We start from the raw sequence: 14978 nt of genomic DNA, 5'->3' as shown, positions 1-14978 counted from the left end.
ATCTTCTGCAAAACATTTTAGATGGTTGTGCTTTTTTTAAAAAAAAATCTACCTTATTTTCACGGCATACTCCTAGAGTGATAAAATTGCTAGATGGAGAGCATACATTTTCTTCCCTTAAAGATTGTTTCATAAATAATGAAACATAAATGCCTGAAGTTTCAAGGTTCCAAATTGCCGGGGGAGGAATCAGAATTCAAGGAAATAAGATAAGACCAAAAGATGCTATCACTTATTCATCGTTAGCATGGTGAAAGGGAATCCCCTAATTATTGCTCCCACCCCTTACATTTGTGAAAGACAAATTAAGATGGATACTGGTGGGTTGTCAAGTTCTTTCAAGTCAAATTGACTTACAGTATGACTACAAGTCTCATAAGTTGCCACCTTGGTTAAACCAGATTTAAAATAAAAATAAAAATAGATCTCTGATCACAGTGTATTTTAAATATTTCCTTGCAGCTGATATAAATGAACAGAAAAAAGAGCTGTCCTTACAATCAACTCAATTCAAAGGTGAGCATGTAACAGGTATGTTTGTTTCTCTCCCCTGCCTTTTCCTTTCAGTACCTTTTCGGGCTCCAGCCCTGTACTTTATGCAGCTCTGACTGTACTTTATGTTAGCAGATTTTTTGTGTGGTTTATTTGGACAGGATTATATTGTTTTATTCTTAAATATTTAATGTGGGTTTTTTGTATATATTTTTCTGCTTCTATGTGTGGAAAGAGACCATGAAAGAGGTCTCAGCTCTAAAAGAAAAAGTGATTCTGGCTGTGAAGCACTCAGAGGCTGCTTGGTTGATTAATCCTCTGCCTTTTAACAAATTAGGCAACAAATTTAACAAAGTTAGTTCATTTGCATGTTACTAGAACTTCAGTACAGATAATTTTTGAGAAACACCTTATAAAACAAATTACAATCACAACTGCAGTGGATCCGAAAAATATGTATCTCAAAAGTCAAAGGAAAGAGGCGTGTCTTCAGAGGAAAGCTGTAAAATGAAGATGCCAGATGCACCTCTGTGGAGGGAAATCCACAATTTAGGGCTGCCACAGAGAATGTGCTCTCCTGGGCCTCCCACACCCTGTGCTTCTGAGGGTGGTGAAACTATCACGAGGTTCGCCTCTGCTGAACTTGAGAGGGTCCGCAGGGAAGGAGGCAGTTTTTCAGACATACAGTGGTACCTCGGGTTAAGTACTTAATTCATTCCAGAGGTCTGTTCTTAACCTGAAACTGTTCTTAACCTGAAGCACCACTTTAGCTAATGGGGCCTCCTGCTGCCTCAGCGCCGCCGGAGCACGTTTCTGTTCTCATCCTGAAGCAAAGTTCTTAACCTGAGTTACTATTTCTGGGTTAGCGGAGTCTGTAACTTGAAGCATATGTAACCCGAGGTACCACTGTATAGCAATACTGTTTGCATAAGGAAGAGTCATCTTAAATAGTTTCTTTTTACATTCTCTATAATTTATTATGCCAAATTAAAAATAGCTTCACATTTACCCTTAACTCATATGCTATCAATTAATATTCCCCCTCAATGATTCAAACTGGGCTCCATAGATTAATCAACCAAATGTTAGCTGATTAATCAACTGATTTGATCTTGCAGTACTAAAAAAGATCATTTCCCATGATACAAATTCCTCAGCTTGTTAGCCCTAAGTTGAACTGCTTGTTGGGAAGACCATGGCATTTACCAAGCAAGGTGTACATAGGTAGGAAAAGTCCAATAAAGACATCACTTGTAATACAGTCATGGGTCATGGCTATTGTGTGTGTCAATGGTGCCGTGACTCTGATGTCCAATAATGACTCAGCAGATGAAGGGCCAATGAAATCAGGAGGAGATCCAGTAGCACAGCCCACAGAGGTCTAGAGGCCACCACTGAGCTTGATACCGCAACCAGGAACCTTGTGAACCTGATGCCATCAAACCAAGATTCCCATTGACTGCAGCTCCCATGTCAGATCCCACTAAGGGGCTGCATCCTTGCTGCAAAGGGCCTTATGTGCCACTGAGTCAGCAGGCAGCAGGCCCAATGACAACAGAAAAGTGATAGAGTGGCATCTTGATGCCAGGGGCCTGTCCCTTTAAGAATCTCCAGTAAGAGGGTGCATTGCAGCCTGGAAGAGATAGTCAGTCCAGGGGCCAAGTAAGAGCTCAGTCAACCACCAGCTCTAGGCAAGGCAAGTTGCCTCTTCTCTGGGATTTGTCCAGGGTTCTGAAAAGCCTTGTTTTCTCAGTCTAGGTCAGGCATTGGCAAACTCCGGCCCTCCAGATGTTTGGGACTACATTTTCCATCATCCCTGACCATTGGTCCTGTTAACTAGGGATGATGGGAATTGTAGTCCCAGACATCTGGAGGGCCGGAGTTTGCCTATGCCTGGTCTAGGTCTTGGCCAGCTAATTTGTTACACTTCCTATACCAGTTAATCCCTTTCACTTGCTACCTGTTAGGGAAACTAAGGGAAAATGTGAGTGCCTGCAGGCCAAGTTGGAAATGAGCCCATTATGTGAAACAGTAAGATGGGTTTACTGCTCGCATGGCGTGCAAGTTAAGGCCTGGTTCCGTAACATGCAATTTCCAAACCTTTGTGCCCATGTGTCAGTCGATCTTCACTTAGATGAGGATGGGAATCCTCAGGCTTGGGGTCTGAATGTGGCCCTCCAGGCTGCACTACATGGCCCTCAGGACATGCCCCCCCTCACCAGGATGCTTCTCTCACCAGCCCTGCTCTGCACCCTCCTCAAGTGCTTTTGCCTGGCTGGAATGTGTCCTGATAAAGGCCTCTTGCTTGTCTGGATGGAGAATGTGTTTGTGGTGTTTTGCAAGCGGAAACTTCCAGCAGTTGTTTGGCTGCAAAAGATAGGTCACATCTGTTGCTCTACTACTCTTGACTTGGGCACAGGCCACCATTAGCATGTGATCCCTGGAAGCTCCCCCACAAAGTAATATGGGTCTTGGACTGGAAAACATTCCCCACCCCATCTTAAACCAAAGGGTTTTTTTCTTTCTTAAAAAAAAAACCTAGAATAGCTGTCATCAGCCAATACATCATTACTATTTGACATGACTGCACACAGTCACTTGACGTGTCATTGCTATTTTGCATGACGATAACGCAGACTTCTATTCCACAAGCAGCTCGATCCTTCAAGTAAAAACTGATAGCATGTGTGACAGGGATGTCATCTGAAGTATTTATTGAGCTTCAAAAATAAGCAGGTAAAATATGTAAACAAGCAGTGACTAGCTGCTTCACTGGAAATGGTACAAGTTGCCCACGATCACTGATTAATCTGCTGCTCTCTCTGTCACGGTTTGTCTGACATTGTCACAGATAACCAAGGTCACGTATTGTTAGTCTGGAAAGGGCCAACTTTCTGCTCTTCAGCATCTCTGTTGGGTTCCTTGCTTGTTTCAAGGGGCTGCCTTTACCTGTAGCCTAAAGAAGACATCATAAAATCGTACTAGCACCTTTCCTTGTAGTGCTCTTAAGGGAAATTGATTTGATTGGGTGAAAGGGCATGGGGGGGAGAGAAGGGTTAATTCCCTTCCCCTACTATGATCCATTACTTGGAAGTAAAGAAAAAAGCATTGGGAGACCCAGTCAAAGATGTTCTGTGTCACGTATAGTTTGACTCAAATATTTTTCTTCTTTATTTTTATTTAATTAAAATATATTTAAACTGCATTCAGAGAATTCCTGAAATTGAATATAAAATATAATATGGTTCATAAAGCTGTGTTGAAACTTTTTTTAAAAAAAATGATTGAAAGGAGCACAAACAATGTCATGGAATTTCTAGTATAATGCATCGTGAAGGATTGCAGAGTCAAAGCAGAAACATTTTCTAACTTGGGAAACAAAAAAAATCCATAAAGATTTTTTTAAAAAAACAACAAATTCATGCTCAGGTTTATTATAGGCCCTTTATGACACTCTTTGACGTCGCTGCAATTAGGATATCGTGCAATTCAGTGAACCTTCTCCAGTGGTTTCTTTAGCACTGTAAATTGCCTTATAGCTAAACACACAGCAGGCATCTGTGCTTTGCTTGAACTTCCATCACAGGCATTGATTGCCTCTTGGTTTCTTTCAAGGAAAATTGGATGGACTGATTTATAAAATTTTGTGGTAGCAGATACCTCACACCTGGCTATGCTCAGCTCGGGTAGGTCTTTGAATGCAGTTGACATTCTGGCAAGATATTTCAGCAGTTTGCAGCTCAGAACTACAGAATATGATCACTGTAATTCAACCACCATGGGAATAAGCCCATTTAATTCAATGAGAGTTATTTCCCAAGTACACATTAATGGTTTGGACCACTGGTTGAAGAACTGTAGGGCTCATGGGAATCTACCATATATGGAGTCTATTGGTCCATCTTCCTCAGTATTATCTCCGGTGACTGGCAGTGGCCCTCCAGGGTTTCAGATACTGGACATTCCCAGTTCTACCTGGGGATTTCAGAGACTGAACACGGTACCTTTTCCATGTGCAACAGATGAACTGCTATGTGTGTTCATTCTACGTCCTTAAATTTATGTGTTTGGTTCGTAATCCCTCTGATAACACAATGCTCTCACCATACATTTGGCAGCTGTAGCAGATGACATGGTCGAGCAGGCCTGTCCATCTGATCTAGTTGGCCATGCTGCTGCTGTTTATTACTAAAAGGAGCAAGACAACAATGAGATTGGAATAAGGGGTTGGAAGAGATGATCTCCAAGGTCCCTTCCAACTCAATGATTCTATCAGTTCTGACGGTCAGAACAGAGATAATCGCACTGTAACAAGTGTACCAATTATAATTTTTATTTATTATTATAAAAAAAATTGTTATGAAGCAAATGCATGGGTGTACTGTAAAAATTTTCCTAGGGTAATCTTAGTGAAATACCCATTTTGTGCATAATGCTTATAGAAAAAATCTTCTGCCCATGCAATCCTATGCATTCTTACTCAGAAATAAGTCCTGTTGAGTTTAATGGCACGAAAAAGACGAAGAAGAAGAAGAAGAAGAAGAAGAAGAAGAAGAAGAAGAAGAAGAGGAGGAGGAGGAGGAGGAGGAGGAGGAGGAGGAGGAGGAGGAGGAGTTTGGATTTGATATCCCACTTTATCGCTACCCTAAGGCGTCTCAAAGTGGCTAACAAGCTCCTTTTCCCCTCCTCCCTCACAACAAACACTCTGTGAGATTTCTCACAGAAACTCCTCAGTAGGTAGGAGTTTTGCAGCTTAGAGGGAGACTGAGCAGAAGAACAGGACGTTTGGTTTTGTAAAGGTTCCTTAAGACAATAATCACTTGAACAAACACAAAGAATGCAACAAATTATAAAGCGCTTCATTGTTTTGCCTAGGATAGTATATTACAGTGTGGCAAGAGTGTGTTCTTCTGTAAACCAAAAGGATTGTGCTGCCCTCTTGTGTTCCTTTGCTTAAATAGCTTTTTTAAAAGGTTGAATATTGCAACTCGGTTTGTATAAAGATGGCGAAACCTTGATCACAGTGCAAAAAAGGAAATAAAGAAGTACAAGTGGTTTTGATTAAGCCAGATAAGGTATGTCCCACACCCGAGCCTCTTTCAATGCTATTAAATACCGCCCATGTCACCAGGCACTAAATCCTAATGGTAGAGCTCCTGGCAATAAGCTTGCCAGCTTTATTTCCTGGCACTACTAAACAACAGAGTTCAGCAAGGAAGCTTTCCCCACCACTAATCTTCATATCAGAAAAAAGCTTTACCTGCTAATTTTCTCCATGTGAGGAGATGTGCTCAAAATGGCACAAGAACCCACAAAGAAGGTGACAACCCAAGCATGCATAATATATATATATATATATATATATATATATATATATATATATGGGTTAGTCCACAACCCTCAGCAGACTTTCTAGAGAGTAAGGACCATTGTTTAGGCTTTTGGTGTTGGAGCAGGTAATAACTTTTTAAAGAGATGTGCAATATCAGACTAGGTGCACAGTCTTATTTCAGTAACGTTAGGTTCCGGAAAGTTCTAAAGAGTAGACAAAATTATAGGCTCTGCCCTTCCATTCTGCCCCTGACATTGGCACAGGGTGGTGAGGGGCAAAGGAGAACAGGGTTCCTGCACTTTGAATAGTTGGGGCAGAATTTCAGCAGAACATCAGCGTGGATGGCTTTAAAAGAAGAGTAGACTAATTCATATAGAATAAGACTATCAACTGCTGCTAGCCACAGTGGCTATGCCTCTGAATGCCAGTTGTTGTGAACTGCAGGTGGGCAGAGGGCACTTATGTCCTGCTTACGGGCATCCCACAAGCATCCGGTTGGCCATTTAAGAACAGGATGCTGGACTATATATGTGGTCCTGTTATAAAGTGTGGGTAGTATGCCTGCCAGCAGGACACTTAGAAAGCCAGGCAATAGTTATCTGTCTCAGGTTGATAGTGGCTCACAAGGCAGAGCAGGATGGGGCAATGATGTCCATCTAGCCTCGCAATGCAGAGGTTGCTGCTGGTAACTGAGAAGGGGAGGTAGTAGGGATGTCCGCAACCAGTAGAGCCAATCTGATGTTCCCAGCACTGCACATGCACCATGCCAGCCTCTCCGCTGTCTCACCCCTCTCCTTCTCAGTTTCAGAAGCTAGGTGAACAATGTCACCCCACTCTGTCCTTCCTAGCATAACTGTCTAAGGCATATCAACAACTTTTGCACTTTACTCGGTCCCTACAATCCACCAGAAACTTCTGGCCATGGTTTCTGTTTATTCAGGTGTTCAAGATAATAAGAATCTTTTATTTAGCATTGGCAGTTCTGTTAACATCTCATCTGTGTTTGAAGCAAACTTGCATCTGAGCTCACATTCTGAACGATAGTAATATAGCTGGATCTAGCAGGCTGGAAATGCCGACCTATGCAGGTAAAAATAATGAACATGAATGTCAAGGAGGCTGGTTTCTTACCAACTTCCTCAGGTAATACAGATGCGTGTCTCATGCTTAAGTAAGCAGCAACCAATATAAATATCTGTGTGTAAAATTGATCCCATCTTATTTTTTTGTTAAGCACTGTGCTGTAGCATCTGTTGTTATTTTGTGGGCACCCAGTGAAATAGTTTTACATGCTTCTCTCTTAAGTCGTTTAGATTCCAGTTGGTGATGCGAGATATTATTGTAAGACGAAGGTCACTAGAAAATCTCTAGCTAGGAGTGCTCTTTAGCAAATTCAGAAAGGGCACGCAGTGATGCCTGATAAATACAGGCAAATGGTTGCCAAGCAACCACCAGTGTATGCGCTACTCAGAAACAGGATGAAGGGCCTACGTGAGAAGGCACCTCCATTATGATGTCAGACATCAGGCCGAAACCTTGTTGCCACACCCCTTGTCCCACAATTTCTGCCAATTTCAGCATCGGCGCTGATGGCTGGGCCTTTTTCAATCCTGGCAAGAGCTTCTGCCCAGATACTAGGGATGCTAACTATTCAGCTGGACTCTGCAGTTGCAACATGCATCAAGACGGCATTAAGCAGCTGATAACATTTGTGTCTCTGCCAAGATATACACACAATGATTAGGTACATGACAACCAATGAATTGCCTGCACACTGGTGTACACATGGTGCAGGAGCAACAATCTGCAGCCTGATCTGTCATCAGTTCCTGAAGCCCTTATCATTGTTGCCTTGTCACCTGGTGGGACAAGAAAGAGACCATTTTTGCCTATAGCTCCTAAATTATTTCTCCCCCCCCTCCAAGGAAGGGCTCACCTGGCTCCTCCCTTGCCTCTTTCAAATGGGCTCTTCAGAACTTTTTTAGATTCATTCTAGGCTGGTCAATTAGGGGAGATGGGGCAGTGCCCCTCCAACCTCGGTCTGCCCTTAGTCAGCTCCTCACATGATTGCCTTCTTCGTTATAAGCAGGCCAGGAGTTGGCACTATCCGCCAGCTTCCTGCTTCGTAGTCTCACTGTTGGCCTTTGCAGAACTCAGCAGTGAGGAGGATTGTGACAAAGCCAGAATGAAGTGGTTCTGCCTGTCTGGTTCTGGCACCACCGACCATTGGTCTCCTTGCATTCCACCCTACCACTCCCTACAACATGAGACATTGGTGATAGAGGTCTGTCCATATAGTTTTTATTACAGAGATGTAAGAGTTGAGTGTTATCAGTATAGTTATAGAATACAAACCTTCTTTTTGCATTGTATTTCTTGTGTACCACTTAGAAACTATTGTGGTTAGATAGTATATAAATTTCTTAGATTAAATGCAATGAATGAATGAATGGCAGCATTGCAACCCAAATCCCTGGATGTCAGGGCTGGAGTCAGGAATAGGTTAGTAATAAAACAATAAATCACCTAAGGCCAGTGAAGTTAACTCTTTATTCTTGTTTCCTTTATTCAAAGGAAGCAAAGTGACTTCAGCAACTCTTTCTAGGAGGTCTTGCCCCAATAAAGCAGCTGCGAAGACTGAAGGTCCCTGCCTTCCCGCTAGAACTCTTGCTCTCTAGGGTGTTTCCACGCAGTCTCAGGCTGTGTCTGTGCACAACCAACCTCTGCTCTGCCTATTTCATTTCTCTACATGTTCTAGGAGACCAGGGGGGAGGGGAGCTGGTCACAGAAGGAGGGGTAGACTCCCTGGATTGTTCAGCAGCTTGCCCCATTCCTCTTCCAACCTCACTCCTCTCTAGCCCCTGCTTCTGCCTTGGAGTCTGAACTGTGCTCTGCCGCAGACTCTTCCTGTTCACTAAACCCTGTGGCCTCTTCTGCTTCTGACACCTCCTCCTCCCCGTCTCCTCCTTCTGACCACGCATCATTGTCCCACCACCAATTGTCTGGCTCTAAGCCTTCTTCCCCTGGAGGTTCCCTGGGGAATTTGCTGGCTGGTGCCTCCCACCACTCCTGTGGATCCAGCCAGTCCATGAGACTGAATGATCACTCACAATGGTTCCATATAAATGTGAAACGCATGGAGAACATGATGGATGACTGTGGGACAGTCTCCCCAAAGCCTGGACTTGGTCCTGGTAGTTTATTTATTTATTTATTTATTATTATTTATTAAATTTGTATACCGCCCTATACCTGCAGGTTTCAGGGTGGTTACAGCATAAAAACACAATATAAAAACACAAAATTATACGATAAAAACAAAAACAACCCAATAAAAAGCTACCAGGAGCGACTCCCTTCCCCTCCACACCCCAAACACACACAGTCTTTGCCATCTTCTGGATCCTGTTTCATCCAGCTTGCTAACCTGGATCTGGGTCTTCCAGCTTCTTCTTAAGGCGGGAGAGTGCAGGGCGCAGGGGGCATTTCAAGAACACTTTGTACATGATTAACACTGCCCTCTTCCTGATGTAAAGCTTCGTCTGAGACATCAGGGTCATGATGTCGTTAGCCAAGCCTCTGGCCAGATCGGGAGTCACAAGGCAGGACAAACCAGTCGGTGCAATGCTGGTGCCATACTGGTTGAGGCTAACTCAGGTCCTTTCAGATCTGGTTCGGTCCCTTCATGAAGCACTGTGAGGCTGCCAGGTACCCAATCCTTTGAAGGTGAATTTCGAGGCGCTCATGACTTCGATGATGTTGAAGGCTGCCCAGCTGATGCTGTAGCCCAGCATTTGCAAGTAGGTGGGCTTGCAGACGGCATTCGTTTTCATGGCAATGTTATCCTGCTTCAGATCCTGCTTGATCTCGTCGACGCGCTGAGAGATGTACCTTGCCTTGTCCTCCTTGTGGTTGTGGATGCCGTGCACCAGGTCCTGGAGGTTCTTGTTGAACATGCGGTCCATACTGCCTTTCACCATCTTCAGCGCCATGGTGGTGGTGGAGGCTGGGAAGAAGAGGCGGCGGCTGGGAGGGGGGAGCGGGGAGCTGCCAGGAGGGCAGTGCTCCTCTCGGAGGAGAGCAGAGCAGAGGCAGGCCCAGGTGGCGCTGAAGGTGCCTCACATGCCTCCTTCCCACCCCTCATGCTCAGTATCTGCTCAGTATCTGCTCACTAACACTGCGGCTCCAGCTTCAAACCCACAGAGCCGACCCAAGAAGATACTGTACAATGCATAACTGAAAGCTGCTGAGAGAAATACTCTAGGCAGCCAGTGTGGTGTAGTGGTTAGAATGTCAGTCTAGGGTCTGGGAGATCACGGTTCAAATCCCCATTCAGTCATGAAGCTCACTGGGTGACCTTGGGCCAGTCACAACCTCTTAATCAGGGGTCAGCAAACTTCTTCAGCAGGGGGCCGGTCCACTGTCCCTCAGAACTTGTGGGGACTGGACTATATTTTGAAGAAGAAGAAAGAACAAATTCCTATGCCCCACAAATAACCTAGAGATGCATTTTAAATAAAAGCACACATTCTACACATGTAAAAACACACTGATTCCCTGACCATCTGCAGGCTGAATTTAGAAGGTGATTGGGCCAGATCCGCCCCCCGGGCCTTACTTTGCCTACCCATGGATTAAGGACTCGGCTACATTAGTCAAGAAACTGCATTTTGAATGTGTTATAAAAATGCAACACCAGGTGGCGCCAGAGAGCAAAAAGAAATTTCTAAGCAATTTTCCCTAGCAATTCCCCCCCCCCCCTTTTCTTATAACTATTTACCGGTAATTTCTGACTTATTTATAGCATTTCCCCCCTGCCCCCTGTGTGTGGAGAATTAACAGCGTTGCACACCTCCTCTCCCAATACAAGTCATTAACCAGGGCAACCAGAACCTTTTCAGTGCCTAAACCAGTTCAGAAGTGAGATTCAAATGGGTCTAGACAATCAGTTTCTTTTATGTATGCCTGGTGCTGACCAGCTAATATAATCTGACCAAGCACCTTTGCAACTAGGCTAATTCTGTCACACACTTCTGGGTTTGGAAAGGGCTTCTTGAGGAGGGGGTGTTCTCCACCTCCTTCACAAACAGTGGGACTCATGCTCCTGACGTCTCCCAGATACTCAGTCAGTGGAGTCTTAACCTCAAAGTTGTGGGTTCAAGCCCCACATAGGGCAAAAGGTTGCTGTATTGCAGGGCATAGATGACCCTCATCCAACTCTACAGATCTAAGTGTGCAATGATAGTATCCATGTGCGCACACTGTTGACCCTGGGCCTATGTTGCCTTCTACTGTTCATTCCCCTCATGGGAGATGCATGTGTTTCCCCTTCCTCAAGCATTCCTTCAGAAGTGATGTGCTGTTTTCACTTCCTCCTTGTAATGTGCAAATCGCCCTCCTATTATCATATTTGTTAGGTATGATTAATAGTTATTTTGCTTCATTTGGATGCTAAACGCTTTAAGAGAAGTGAGCGCATCACCATCCCTATTTATGTAACACCTACTTCAGTCTTGCCTGGGGCCCTGAGAATCTGTGGCAATAAATAGCTCATCCTATTATTGTCAAGCTTCCTGTCTTGCTAGTACAACTTACATTCGCTTTAACAGAGGCCATGGCTGATCCTGCATCTGACTTTCTGAGAAGGCTTTTCTCACTTCACACAGCTATAAAGTACTGTACCAACCTGGTGAGGGTATAGAATATACTTCTATTATACAAACATCACACAATATTATCCAGTAAAATAAAGAATCATATTCCTGTATTTTTAAAGTTCTTAGTCTATACAAGGTTTCTCAAACTTGGGTCTCCAGCTGTTTTTGGACTACAACTCCCATCATTCCTAGCTAGCAGAACCAGTGGTCAAGGATGATGGGAATTGTAGTCCAACAACAGCTGGAGACCCAAGTTTGAGAAATCCTGGTGCCCTCCAAATATTTTGGATTAAAACTGTCATCAGCCTCGGTTTTTATTTTGCCCTTAAAGGTAAAGGTAAAGGGACCCCTGACCATGAGGTCCAGTCATGACCGACTCTGGGGTTGCAGCGCTCATCTCACTTTATTGGCCGAGGGAGCCGGTGAACCAGAGCAGCGCACGGAAATGCCATTTACATTCCCGCCGGAGCGGTACCTATTTATCTACTTGCACTTTGACGTGCTTTCGAACTGCTAGGTGGGCAGGAGCAGGGACCAAGCAACGGGAGCTCACCCTATCATGGGGATTCGAACTGCTGACCTTCTGATCGGCAAGCCCTAGGCTCTGTGGTTTAACCCACAGTGCCACCCTTGGGCCTTCTAAATTCTGTTCCAGCTTTTAACCCTGCTTTGCTGGCTTTTATTCTCTGCTCTCTGTTTCCTTGGTCTGTTCCTCCAGATCTTTCCTGATGTTGTTTTAATGCTGCATTTTATCTCATTGTCATATATTATAGAATTGTTATTCTGTTATGCTGTTAGCCCCGCAAAGGACTCTGAGTTGTCATGGGGTGGTCTATAAACGTGCCTATCCATTAACCACTATCTTTTTATTTCCTCCAATTCTTTCTGCATCATATTGAAGACCCCTGTCTGACTTAAGCAGCAGGTCAGATCAGCTCTGTTCAAAGCATAACTTTTGTGGATGGTAAAAGCAGGCTCCTCCTAATCTATTTCTAGCATGTCATAGATTAGAACCTGATGCAAAAAGCTTCAGAAATAAAATCAGTTCTTATTTCTAGAATGTAGGTCAGCTTACAGCAAGATGCAAATGATCATCTTCAGAGTGCAATGCTTCCTGATCCTTGGTCTGCAAAATTATCTCACTTTGGTCACAGGATGTGGAGCCCAAGAAAACAACATCATGGGCTTTCCAGACTGGCTCTCATTCCTGACCAGAGCAGACTACTCCTATAATCACGTAGACGGAGCTGTGCTCAAAACTGACAAGCATGCCTCTTCCTTTTACTAAATTACTCCCTCTGCTCTTCAGATAACATAAGCACTTGATTTTATTTCTGCACTGTATCAAGCTGACACTGCAAGCTTTATATATATTTATATATATATTCTATTTCACCTAAGGGAAAACTGTCAGTGCTCATTTTCGCTAAAAGGATAAAACTGCCGTATGCAACTCCATTCATTTTTGGAGCAGGCTGGTTTCCAGGGGCCAGACCAATTTCTTTGTGTGATACCAGGCTTGAAGACATTTGGAGGCTTGTCTTGCTGCTTCCGCGTCTCTGGAAAGAGAATAAGCAAACTTTTTTTGGAACAAGACAGGATGGCGGTATAGTAGTAGCCCACGAAACTCTCCTAGTTCTGTTCTCTGTTTCGCATAACTATCATAGTGAACTCTGAAAGTACACTGAATTTTTTTTTGTAAATGTCAAGGGCACTTCCTGGCCAAAGGCAGACGGCAGAGTGTTAACTCTGTATTGTCAAAGAACACAGTCACTTCTTCAGCACTGGAGATCTACACACACCAGTCTAGCATCCAGGCAGCTATTCCCAAGTCTGTGCTCTATGTAGCAGTCACAGCAACCGGGGACCACTCCACCAGTTTTATGTCCCTGCCCCAAACAGGCGGCATGCAAGCATCTGGAGACTACACCGAAATGGAAGTTGCTTCTACTCTTCCCGCTTCAGTTCTCGCCTGGTTCTGGGAAACAGTGGGGAAGCACCCAGCCCTTCACTTGCCTGGCCTGCCTCTTCCTCCAGCTCTGAAGCTCCCCCTGTCTCTGATGCTCGCCTCCTGGCTGGTAAGGTAAAGGTCCATTAGGTCCAGTTGTGGCCGACTCTGGGGTTGCGGCACTCATCTCGCTTTATTGGCCGAGGGAGCCAGCGTTTTCCGCAGACAGCTTCCGGGTCATGTGGCCAGCAGGACTAAGCTGCTTCTGGCGAACCAGAGCAGCACACGGAAACGCCGTTTACCTTCCCGCTGGAGCGGTACCTATTTATCTACTTGCACTTTGACGTGCTTTCGAACTGCTAGGTTGGCAGGAGCAGGGTCTGAGCAACAGGAGCTCACTTCATCGCGGGGATTCAAACCGCCGACCTTCTGATCGGCAAGCCCTAGGCTCTGTGGTTTAACCCACAGCGCCACCTGCTTCTCCTGGCTGGTACAGGTCCCCAAAGACTACTTTTCACCTCTCTGGAGTCAGACTCCAGGCTGGCTTCCCCCGGTGCAGATGAAGCTTTGATAGAGGAGGAAGAAAAATGTTGACTTGTCCACCTGCTTCTTTCTCCAGCTGTTCCTGAATTGTGAGTCTCTAGACTGAAAGTTGTTCTGGAAGCTGAACATAGATCTCCCCACATTCCTGAAAGACAGGCGGTGTTGGCAGTTCTGATTGCCAACAATGGTTGATTTCGAACAATATACCGTATTTTTTGCTCTATAACACGCACCCGACCATAACACGCACATAGTTTTTAGAGGAGGAAAATCCGTAGGCATGCCACCCGTAGGCATTTCTCCATAACACGCACAGACATTTCCCCTTACTTTCTAGGAGGAAAGAAGTGAGTGTTATGGTGCAAAAAATACGGTAAATTCTTTTGTTTTCAAAATCAGTTTCCTGCTGGATTCTCCCCCACTTATGCACTTCCTCATCCTTTTTGCATGTTATTTAAAGTGGTGCAGAAGAAAACAGAAAAGATGTCCTTGACTCACCTGTCTCTCCTTTGGAAAGATTTGGAAATGCCTTATTAGACTTTAAACATCTCATGAATAAGTGAGTGGTGATGGGGAATAAGATTTACAGACAATGAAAAAACTTAGATGTACCATAAAGATGTCTATGATGCCCTTTTAGAATGAATGTGAGTTGCGGATAACAGTAGCCCTGCCTAGGAATCTTCTGACCCGGATTAATGCAAACTGAAACCCTTGCTACTTATGTGACAATGAATGCCAGATGGAGAAGAATTCTGATTGTCAAAATCCACAGAAAAATCCTGTGACCAAAAGGTTTATTGGGATGTCATTGTTTGAGCAAAAAGCACTTGCCCCTTTAAACAAAATAGTGTTTGGATTTTCCATACAGTGGTGCTGTGACCATTCGCAAAACAACCAGCATCCTCCACTCATCCAGATTCATTGCATCAATTCAGCAGACTCTGATGGATGTATTTTAGGGAGAATGTCCAAAAAGTGAACTGTCCCTAATGGACCGTGAGGT

General features: G+C 44.3%; 1 protein-coding gene across 4 annotated transcripts in view; it reads left to right on the top strand.

Annotated features, from left to right (window-relative positions):
- The window catches only part of PTPRE (protein tyrosine phosphatase receptor type E), a 175980-nt gene that overhangs the window by 30605 nt on the left and 130397 nt on the right, over positions 1 to 14978 (top strand). For all 4 annotated transcript variants that reach the window (XM_083741028.1, XM_083741027.1, XM_083741026.1 and 1 more), the window contains exon 2: positions 463 to 516. In XM_083741028.1, coding sequence (XP_083597154.1) covers positions 472 to 516 — 45 coding nt within the window. In that variant the 5' untranslated portion in view covers positions 463 to 471. The remainder of the gene's footprint in view (positions 1 to 462; positions 517 to 14978) is intronic.

The sequence above is a fragment of the Podarcis gaigeae genome (assembly GCF_964106915.1).
Source record: "Podarcis gaigeae genome assembly, chromosome: 5".
NCBI classification, from domain to species: Eukaryota; Metazoa; Chordata; class Lepidosauria; order Squamata; family Lacertidae; genus Podarcis; species Podarcis gaigeae.
This window is presented reverse-complemented; position numbering and strand designations above follow the sequence as displayed.